Source organism: Thunnus thynnus, chromosome 10 (assembly GCF_963924715.1).
Source record: "Thunnus thynnus chromosome 10, fThuThy2.1, whole genome shotgun sequence".
Classification (NCBI taxonomy): domain Eukaryota; kingdom Metazoa; phylum Chordata; class Actinopteri; order Scombriformes; family Scombridae; genus Thunnus; species Thunnus thynnus.
The window spans coordinates 24,557,115-24,568,080 of NC_089526.1; the positions used below are offsets into that span (position 1 = coordinate 24,557,115).

Sequence of the window (10,966 nt, forward strand, 5' to 3'; positions counted from 1 at the left end):
ATGGTAGCTGCAGGGAGGTAAAGAGGGTAGCGGAAAAAATGTTCCGCCATTTGTCTTTAACAACAAGCGCACCGAAAAAAAAACCCACTGCTATGCCACAGTCGGCCATTTTGTAATTCGCTGTGACGACTTAGCAGCAGTAAAGTGTCAGAAGAAGTGGAAAAATAGAGAAGAAAAAGACTGACCAGGAGCGGATGTGGGATCAGAACTACTTTAGCAGAAATTTTATTCATTCAGAAAACATGGATGTGATCGGGAAGACGAGCAGACAAAGAAGAGTAGAGAAAAGGTAGAAAAAGCAGAGATAGGAAAAGAGGTGCAAGTGTTTAGTTCTGTTCAGGATGAAAGGATCAAATAAGGGAAAGAGGCTCCAGATCTCACCTCCATACAAAACTGCTTTTATGTTGAATTAGTTCAGCATCCCTCTGTTTTGACGTGTGTGTGTGTGTGTGTGTGTGTGTGTATGCACTGGTGTGTGTATGTGTGTTTTGAGGGGGGCACAGTAAGTATCTGTATTGCCCATGTATATCTCTATCTCAGTGTATTTTTTGCGTAGCACAAGTGTGTACTATTACTTTACAGCACTTTCTTTACTATAATTATAGTTATTACAGTGATGTATTGTAGCTACTTACTGTATATTACACAGTTTCACTTGCATTATAACCATAACAATGAAGGTGATGATGATATTATTTCATCATATAGCAAGAAATAAAAAGCAGGATATGAATGTATAAAAACAAAAAATCTGTAAAAGCAACAATCTGTAACTACCAACATGCTTACCATAAAAGTTAAAGTAGCATTAGAATAACTTCCTGTTGTCATACTTGCATTATCAGTTAAGGTGGAACCCTACATCTCATCACTGTATGATGACGTTAAGTGTTAAACCATTTTAAATAATTTTACTGTACATTTTTTGCTAACAAACATTAAGTTATGATAACCATTTTTACAAAACTTTGATATAAAACAAACAATTAGGAGATTGTATATGCAAGAAACAACTGAAAGAGAGATCTCTCTCTTTCTCTCTCTGTGCATGCATGTGTGAGAGAGTGTGAGAGAGAGAGAGAGAGAGACAGAGTGTATCTCTGAGGCTAATCAAAGAGTTGTTGTACTGTAGGCCTTTAATGCCACCTGCTGGTACACATTGATGCTGTAAAGTTCTTGCTTTAAAAGAATTCCCATCCACATGTTGTTTTAGGGGAGATTTCCCCCTTTTTTAACTATTGTTGATGTGCTGCTAAACACAACAAACGCAGAGATAACCTCCAAACAGAAATGACACATCTATAAAATTACAACAAAAAAAACATAGATGTGCACAGCAACATTAAGCATGGCTTACTGTAAGCCAAGACAACTATATATACTGTATGCAGTGATGCACTCATTGTACATATGTTTTATGTATGTTTCTAGGGGTAAATATAGTATGTACTCATATTTTCTGTAATATGCATATGGTCGGCTCTTGCTGGTATGTACTGCCACCCAACAGTGCAAACTGGTACTGCAGGCCTGAGGTCCTCAAAATGTTTCGCAAAAGTTTGGGTCTTCACCTGTTTAATCGTTTGTTACTGAACATGTTGGAATAAAAAAAGACAACAGATTTTTTTTTTCTGCCAGTGTTGCTACTGTACTAGTCATGGAAGGCTGAATGAACAGCGATATATTGTAACTCAAGTCTGAATAAAATTCAACACTGAATATGATCTTGCAGAGACCATGTAGAACTGAAATTACCTAACAGCACTGTTTGTGTATCTGTGTGTGTTTCATACCTCAGACACAGGACTGTCTTCTCCAAGTTCAGTACAGTGCAGAGCTAGTAGACCCATCACTCTGACAGCCTTGCTCCGTCTGAAATGTTTTTTTTTTCATTTAATAAAAAGTGGGGAAAGTGATGATTTTCTATTTACATATTAACACAGGACTATCAATAAAAGTATTCAGTCACCACGATTTACAAATGCAAATACTCCTGATGGAGAGGAACAACATAGTGTATAGCTAGAAAAGGAGAATATGAATTTCAAGTTTACGTCTAAAGCCCATGACCTCCAAACAAAACATCTGAACATGATGAACATCAACTCTTTTAGCTTTCACAGGCCATGCTATGTGTCAGTGTCAGTGCCAGTAACTTTGAAAAACAGATCTTAAAGAACAGTACTAGAAAGGTATAGAGAGCAAGAAGAAGAGAGAGGATGACAGCGAGCAAGGACACATCCTTATACTGTAGGTGTAGACTCCAAATCCCTGTCTGCCCCTGATGTTCCTTTCTTTAGTACAACCACAAAAACTATTTTGAGGGTTACATCCCAGAGATTTTCCAGCCAGCAGCCTTTCTAACATACAGTTGTTATATTTTGCCACATCACTTGCATTACGGGTATCCAAGTCCCAATAGCCTATAGTGACATCCACCAATGATTAATTTCATATACATTATTTCATCATGTTGGCACTAGCCTCTACACCAACATTCCTGCAACACCATGCTCGCTGGTTTATGGAGAAAATGATGTATACATAATTTACTTACACATCCCAGTTAGGAGCTTGTCGTAACTGCAGGGTCAATGCTGGAAGCTGAATGAAGGAAGGAGATAAGAGTGACAGATACAGAGAAGGAGAAGAGAGACAAACAACATTAAAGATCTAATCTGTAATATGAAAGCATAGGTGTGAGTCCATTTTTGTAATCAGCTTGTTCAAATTTGCAATGTTTGTAGACCAATCAATGACGTTGTTTAGGTCTGGTGGATGAATAAAATAGAGATGGGTGGTATGAACAAAACTATTATCACACCACAATATCTCAGCACTGATATATCTTAAAATATACTTCAGTATTGAAAATCACAAAAAAATATTTAGTCAACTTTTGTGAGTTTTATTACAACTAAATTCAATTAAATATATATATGTATACCCATTTTCAGTTATTTCATGTTCAAAGTCAGATGAAAGGAAGTCCTTTTTATTATCCCAGAATAATTCTATGGGCCCATGTCCTTGTCACTGTACTAATGACTCCTACCTGACTAATGACTAGCTGGGAGCAATTGCAAGAACCTCTTGCATGTTACATCTTCCACTTTTACCTGCCAGCAAAGAGCTAACAAAGAGCTGACAAAGGGAGCACATATCTATCGACATCCTCCCCAGGACAACTGAGGTGTAAGCAGTGACAAACAATTTGAAAAATGGAAAAGCAAAAATGTCATAACTTGCAACAATATTTCAACAGGGATCATAAGTAAATACAAGTTTTCCTACCAGTGCTGAGTTAATCAGCCTGTTAGCAACATCTTTATGTCCAACCACACAGCAGAGGTAGCACAGCAGGTTGAGTCTGGAGCGAGTAGCTGTGGAGGGAGGAGGAGGAGCAACTGAAGACGAGGAAAGAGGAGCAGAAGTGTTCTGTTCTTCAAGAGATGAACAGAGCTGTTGTAGAAATACCCTCCACTCTTCATCACTCAGGGACTGCAGTTTCTCAACTGGAGGAGAGGAGAGGAGAGGAGAGGAGAGGGAATCAGCCTAGATCAGATAGATTGGGGCCAATGCCCGTACACTGAGATCTACTGTCTGCAGGACGCTGACAAAAAAACAAGACCTGATGCTGACTTGAAAAATAAAAGAAACCATAGTACCTGAATATGCTGGTACACAAAGGGTTTTAGGATCAAATCGCACAGGAGGAACCTTAAGAATCTGGTAAATACATAGAGAACATCAGACTGTGAACCTTTGTATGAGCTGTCTCACTTTCATATCACAATTCTCTTTTATTATCATGCAAAATGTTAACTATACAGTTTTAATTGTATGAGGAGGATATATTAAAACATTTTACAGATCTAAATATAAGATGAATACTGAAAAGTAAGGAAAAGCTCCTCTGGACATACTACTGGATATCTTTCAAAGTAAAATGTAAGTATTTTAGGCATTTGAAAACACCTTGAAATCTGACATAGTCTGCATCCAATAATATTGCATGTCTGTACCTTGGGGTTGTCCATGACTGGGGAGACAGTCAGGTCAAAGTCAGTGTGGAGAAGAGCTTTCACACAGGATGTGATGTCAGTACCAGTACTGGCCTAGGAGGAGAGGAAAGAGTAGTTGAGTCCACTCTACAAGCCGAGGCAGGTCATTGCTATCAGAAGTATTTACACACCAGCAGATGGAGGGAGAGGATAACAGGATAAGGGAATAGCTGAAACTGACATGTTTATTTATAGCTGTTTTGTAAAGAACAATCAGTTCTATCAGCGATTCTCATAAAAGAAGACACCATTTCGTGGTTGACTGGGACATTTTGCTCCTGTTTGTGTTGCACCACAGGAAGTCAGGACTTGTCCCAAACAAGCAGTTTGCCCCTCCTGCAACCCTGCCTGAACTTACTGTTAAGATCTGTAAGTGAATAAAACCAGCTACTTCAGACAAAAACAGCAGTGCTGTGATTGCTTCAAAGAACAGTGATTAGGTATAAGCTGCCAATTTGTCAGTTACCCATTTTATCATACTTTTAATAGCATGAATCTCCCTTCTACGCTGTTTACATGCTGTTGCAAATTTCAGAGTATACGTACGGTGGCAGTTACCTGAAGAGCAGGGGTGTGGTTTGAAGACTCTGAGACACTGCAGCTCCTTCTTGAAGTGGCACAGGAGCTAGAAGATCAAAAGGAAGGGGATAGTAAAACAAACTGATAGCTGTTTGTGGCTTGCTGACTGGATGTATATACATGAGGCTGATCCCATGTAGTGTAGCTCAACTGGTAGAGGTTGAGAGGTTGAGGTTAGAGGTCTGAATCCCAATAAGGCGACTCATTCTAAAACTACATTCCATGTAGTAAACAATTTCTGTAGAGTGTTTTTAGATATGTGTGTCTGAACCTGAATACCTGAGCAGAAAAATTGCCTCAGTGTTGTCCTCATCCACACCACTCTTTGGCCTGAGCTCTGATACATTATCTGGAGGAAGGAAGCACACGTGACACTAAATCAGATTTTCTGTTGTTCATTAAGACACTTATGACTTTAACACATGCCTAGTAAAAGCCACACAGGTGGGATGAGATCTGCACAATAGGAACTACGACAAACAGTGAAAAATGCAAATGTTTGCAGTTGAGGGGTAACCAATAGGATAGACCCAGGCTTATCTAGAAAAGCACAGATTACTACAGCCAAGTTCATACAACTGATATGGTAAAATAACACAGCAAAACAAGTAAATAATAAAAAAGGTGGTAAAAGAATGAAAAATTCACTAAATGTCCCTTTTGTTAATTCAGGAAAAGTTTGCCAATCGTGCTTATTGTGCCTGTCCTTCCAACAATATCAGGTTAAACATTCTCAGTCTGGCTGCTGAGAAAAAGCCTTGCTCATGGGTATGATAAATATAGTTAACACAGTATGTACTTTTATTAGTAAATGCTAGTGGAAGAACCTACCAGTTTCAATAGTCTGCTATGGCTATGTGTTGACCTCTCATGTCTAAGTTAAAAACACTCAAACATGATCAAACACAGGCATCAGGAAATGTGTTACCTAGTGTGAGTGACTTATTGGGCTGCAGTGTGTGGAACATCTGCTGGGCCCCAGTGAGCTTGGGGTCATCTTCTTTTTTTGCCTCTCCCTCTCCTCTTCTCTCCTTTCCCACCTCCCTTTCTGAGCCCTGGCTGTTCCTAAAGGCTCCATGGGATGTGTGTCTGTCAGCTTGTTGGTTATCAGTCCTGCTGACTGGTCTGTCAATTGGTGTCTGTGATGAAATACAATTCTTCGCAACCTTATGCGCCGGCTGGGTGTTGGCTTGTCTTCCAGAAGAAAAAGGGTTCGGGATCCTTGTGTTTCTGTAGGTGTTGAAACAAAACACACTGACACAAACTAAATGCAGAAAGAAATGCAGCATATGAACTGTTTTGAATCAACTCCACGGTAATTCTGCAGGCTGCAGGCTGTTACTGTGCTGTTGAACATAATATTGGTGCAATGCAAAACGTTTCATAAAATTTTGGCCACTCCCTGTGGATGAAGAGAGGGTAGATTAGGTTTGAACAACACTTTGATATTTACAGTACATCCATCATTAATGTGTGTATTACTACTCTTTCATAAAAGCAAATCTGAATGGAGTACAGTGGCTGCAATAAAATGTCTGTAGAATATAAGCAAGAGAAATAATAATGTCAACACACCTTGAGCTAGCTGAAACAACTCCCTCTCTGTCATTTTGTTCCTCTGTTCCCCCTTCGTCATCATCCTTTTCATCTTCTCCCTCCTCCAAGTTCTCATCCTCCTTTAGTCCTTGTGTCCAGAAAGGGTGGTCCAGTAACTCTGGCCAGTCCATCCTAAAGAACAAAAAATAACAAAACTAAACATTAGGAAACAGTGATGGTACTAATCTCAACATGCAATAAAATGTACACAAAAAATGCACATTTCTGTGAAAACAACCTGAGAATCATGTCAGAAAACCCGAAAGTGTCAAAACTTATATGTACTTCAGAAATGGCAAAAAAAGTCACTTGGTCTGTTGTAAGTTTTATCTTGAAACATCTGTGCCTGTACTTAAAACCTGGGTTTCCCCTCAATGTGGCACACACTGGAGCCAAGATACGACAAACCATCATGGCAACACTAAAACTGCAAAATCCATGGTCAACACGTATTAAATGGAAATTGTAATTAACTCATCTGTCTCTTCTATGACAGAATGGGCATGCTAAAATAAAAATAAATAAACTCAAACTATAAAGGTACTTGGAAATTTTCCACCCTACTAAATTTTATGGTGATAGTATTAATAGCAGCAGTAGAATAGTGTGTGTAAATGTGTTGGACCTATGCCTGTGTTGCTACAGCATGGGGGCTGACCTCTTATTGGGGCTTTTGTTGAATAAGCCTTTCAGAAGATTCTGGAAATCCTCACTGGGAGGACTGGCTTGAAACACTGTAACAAAAAAGACAGTAGCTTTCAACTACATTCATAAAATAATTTTAAAAACAACAGCAAAATGATATAAAGGTGACCTCAACAAGGCAACAAAAAGCTATTGTACAGATACAATTCTGAACTGAAGCCAAATATAAAACACAAGTGAAATCTATTATGACCAAACTAGCGACAAAACATCACATCTGTGTGTGGATGTACCTGTCTGTCTGGGAGGTGGTGGTTCCTGATGTAAAATCATCTCACTGAGTTCGGTGTAGCTATCAGAACAGAATGGAGGTTTACCTGGAAAACAAAAACACTTTGGGTTGAGTTTTATAATACAATACAGTGTAGTATAATATAGTACTGTAAATCGAGTCTCAGTTAAGGTCATATACATTTTAGTTAAAACATATTTATTATTACTACTACTAATACTACTATAATGACGACCACAACTTCTGGTACCCAACAGAGTACAATAGTTAAGAATAGGAATAGGAAAAAAAATCATTATTACATTAATTAATACGCTTGCATACTTTGTCTCATTCAGTGTGTGCATGTGTCTATGTATGTGCATGCATATGGGTACAGTACCAGTGTACATGTAGTAGAGTATACAACCAAGAGCCCAGAGATCAGAGCTCATATTGGTTTCTGATCCCTGCAAAACCTCTGGAGCACTGTAAGTTAGTGAGTCTGAAAACACACATACACATAGTTAACAGAAAAAAGACATAAACAGTATCACAAACAGAACATGTTTCTTTAGGAAATGGAATAAGTTTTAGCCAAATTGTACATTTCATTAGTTTAGTAATCTTGGCCATCACTTGGTATATTGTGAGGACTAATCAAATCTTGGCTAATGTTAAAGCTGATTAAAATCACTGATGGTAAGTGGACTTATTTACATCACTTAGTTTTTATACACTTCTTCTACAAGGTATAACATGTTTTCAGCGCCTCCTCCAGCATATATAAACTGTGTCCCACATCAACAGGATTCTACGCAATTTGTAAATCTTTGGATTTCTCCTGGCTAATCTACTCATCAGCTTCTCCTTCTATCAACAATGCATATAAAACCAATAGATAATTAAAAGATAGTCATCTGACCTTGTAATCTTTTCCTCATGTGGTCAAAGTTTTCCTTGTTGTCTCCTTCTCCTGCCTCTTTAGATGTAGAGAGCAAAGTAAAGAAATCCTCTGATTTCTCTCCCACTGCTTTGGACCGACAGAAGTTACCAAACTTCAAAATGCCGCTGCCATCCAGTAGGATCTATGGGGTACATATATACTGTATTCATATGATAAAAAAAATAATATTGATATTATACTGTTGGTCCTACATACACATGAACACAGATGCAAACCTTAGCCGGGGTCAAGTCTGAAAAAATGATTCCTAATTCATGGATATGTTCCAGTCCTTTGACTAAGTCCCATCCAAACCTCCTCACTACATCTTCTGACAGACATCCATCCTGACAAATCACAGACTCCAGGGAACCACCTAACACAGAGACAGATGGACAAGGAGAAAAGAGAGACAAAAGCAACGCCAGTTGAGAGAGAGAAACAAAAAAATAGACAGAGCAAGACTTTTTAGATCTCAATTAAAGCACAGGACCATTTTATTGCACGGTTAAAAAAAAGACTCCATTTTAAAATAATACATAGAAACATGCCAGTTTACCATCTATAATAGAAAGTAAGTATCTTTGATTAATCCCATACACCAAAACATGATGGTATTTTGTGAAAACAAGGGCTACCAATCAGTTTTAGGCTGCCATGAGATGTATTTGTCACATCCCATCTACTGATTGCTGAAAAAAGGAAGTAAGTGATGACATCTCATGTTACATGGCTGCTTATCAGGACTACTAGTCACAAATACTGACCTGTACAGAGCTCCACTACCAACCAGAGGTGATTACTGGTCTCATACCACTCATAGAAGGAAACAATGTTGGGATGATCCAGATCATGGCTAAGACGGACCTAACAGGGAAACAAGTGTGTTGCACTGAGATTTGGGAAAATCATTACATTTCTCAGAAAAGCCAGAGACAAAGGACCCAATTCTGATGATTAAAAGACAACTATTGCAGGTCTTGTTTCTGCTGATGGCAGCACATGTAGGTAAGTCAATATAAGTCAGTATATAGGTGTGTACACTTTAAATAATTCTTTCATAACAGGCAATTTCAGACCTCTATATGAAAATAAAAATGTAACTGATTGCCTAATAATGTTTAATTTAGTTTAAAGCACTGTCCTACATGGTTAGTGATCTCAGGCCTTTTGGCTTTGTCGCTGCAGATTATGGCTACATAGTTGAGATTGCCCTTCCTTCTTCCTTTATAGACAACTGAACTGCTGCCTGCTCCCAGCTCCTCATACAGGATGAAGTTCTCCATCTGCGGTGGAAAAGAGCAAGGAGGCATGATGTTATAATCTTTAGGCATTGTAAGAAAATGAAAAGAAAAGATGATTATATTTCTTCTACTAATGAGAGAAAGAAGCAGAAATAAGAGTCAGAAATAAAACCAAACATACAGTATTTTATGACTAGTGTAATGATATTCACATGGGCAGATGACACATTATATTTCCAAATGCACAGTTACTAATTATAGTCCATGGAATAATCATTAAGTTAGTTTGTTGTTTAACATTATATTGTTTATCTTACATCACTCCTTATAAAATATAACAAAGGAATACACTTTAATTTTTTGTCATAATTTTATTTTACCAATTTGGACCAAAAACACATTATCATACTTTATATATAGGTACTATACTGTACTGTACTTTGTTTTACAATTAAGCTACACTCGTCTTGTTCAGTTTACACTTTGAGAAACTTTTTAGTAACATAGTTATTTAGTATAGACGTATAGTTTATCCACAACTGCAGTATGAAACAGCTACCTGTTGCCTGTAAAAAAAAAAAAAAAAAAAACTTGCAAGCTGTTTACAATTAGAGGTAATTATGTGAGAAATGCATGTTTCACTCTGACGACTTGATTTGAGCGAAAAAGCAGCTATAAAAAGAGTTCTAACTTATAACAGTCAGCTTAGTAAAACTCTAAAATATAAACAAATTATATCAACTTTGCACATTTTAAAAGAGATAGTTAACTTCTAGGTAGTGAATAAAGTATTATTAGTGAATATTAATAGGTAACTTAACGGTTGGTCTGTGTAACACTGGTAGCAACCGCTATAAACGTCAATACAAGAGTTCGCTTGTAACATGACAGAAGTTCACTGCAACACCTCAAAAGTAACTTAATTATATGAAAACCGAATGCGACTATACCCACAACTACAAATACCTTACTATTGATGGTATAACTGCAGTTTGTCAGACTATCAACCTACCTGACAACTTCACTGTTCAACAACCCGCTGTTCGTTACCGGAAGCGTGGTGGGCCACGTAATTCCAACTGTATGAGGGAATTCAAGAACTTTCTTGATAAAATTAAGCCTACATTAATTTGTCGAAAAAGACAGTACGTCTATATACATCTTTGTATTTAACAAGATTTTTAAAAAAAATCTTACAACACACACATGACTTGAGCGGTTGAGGTTTTTTAGGGTTTGACCAGACCATCTCCAAATGGTTCATTCCTGCGTTGCTAGGATACAGGAGTGAACACAACAGACAGCGCACTGTGCCGTGTAATACAGCAACAAGCCTAATCACCATCAGACTGTATGAAGTTTAACAAATATCACACACATTTACCTCACAAGTCTCACAATTTACAAAATATAGCAAGTGCGCGATGACATGCTGACAGCTGTTTTTGTAATTTGGCAATTTGTTTAACATTATCTTTAGTTTTTTTCGCTTGTATGTTTCAATAATCTAAACAAACAAAATTCATTATTGATTTCATCGGTAGTGGGGCACCAAAGGGCATTTTGACAATTGTCTGACCTCATAAAATCACTGCTAGTGCTTTGCTCTCCTTGTTGCTGC

At 37.7% G+C, this 10,966-nt stretch overlaps 1 protein-coding gene across 6 annotated transcripts in view; it reads right to left on the minus strand.

Moving 5' to 3' along the window:
- Positions 1–10,599, minus strand: part of ulk4 (unc-51 like kinase 4) — an 80,598-nt gene extending 69,999 nt beyond the window's left edge. For 2 of the 6 annotated variants that reach the window (XR_010930449.1, XM_067602210.1), the window contains exons 1-17: positions 10,358–10,597; positions 9,250–9,387; positions 8,869–8,968; positions 8,338–8,477; positions 8,081–8,243; positions 7,559–7,660; positions 7,178–7,261; positions 6,898–6,973; positions 6,219–6,371; positions 5,572–5,873; positions 4,923–4,992; positions 4,611–4,689; positions 4,026–4,118; positions 3,669–3,729; positions 3,295–3,515; positions 2,558–2,604; positions 1,794–1,872 (exon numbers count right to left, since the gene is read on the minus strand). Coding sequence is in view for 4 of the 6 variants with exons in the window: in XM_067602210.1 (XP_067458311.1) it covers positions 1,794–1,872; positions 2,558–2,604; positions 3,295–3,515; positions 3,669–3,729; positions 4,026–4,118; positions 4,611–4,689; positions 4,923–4,992; positions 5,572–5,873; positions 6,219–6,371; positions 6,898–6,973; positions 7,178–7,261; positions 7,559–7,660; positions 8,081–8,243; positions 8,338–8,477; positions 8,869–8,968; positions 9,250–9,387 (1,908 nt within the window). In the remaining 2 variants the exon portion in view is untranslated. Of the gene's footprint in view, positions 1–1,793; positions 1,873–2,557; positions 2,605–3,294; positions 3,516–3,668; positions 3,730–4,025; positions 4,119–4,610; positions 4,690–4,922; positions 4,993–5,571; positions 5,874–6,218; positions 6,372–6,897; positions 6,974–7,177; positions 7,262–7,558; positions 7,661–8,080; positions 8,244–8,337; positions 8,478–8,868; positions 8,969–9,249; positions 9,388–10,357 lie in introns of all 6 variants that reach the window. The other 4 variants (XR_010930450.1, XM_067602212.1, XM_067602211.1 and 1 more) reach the window with 3 other exon arrangements.
- Between the last annotated feature and the right edge of the window lie 367 nt (positions 10,600–10,966).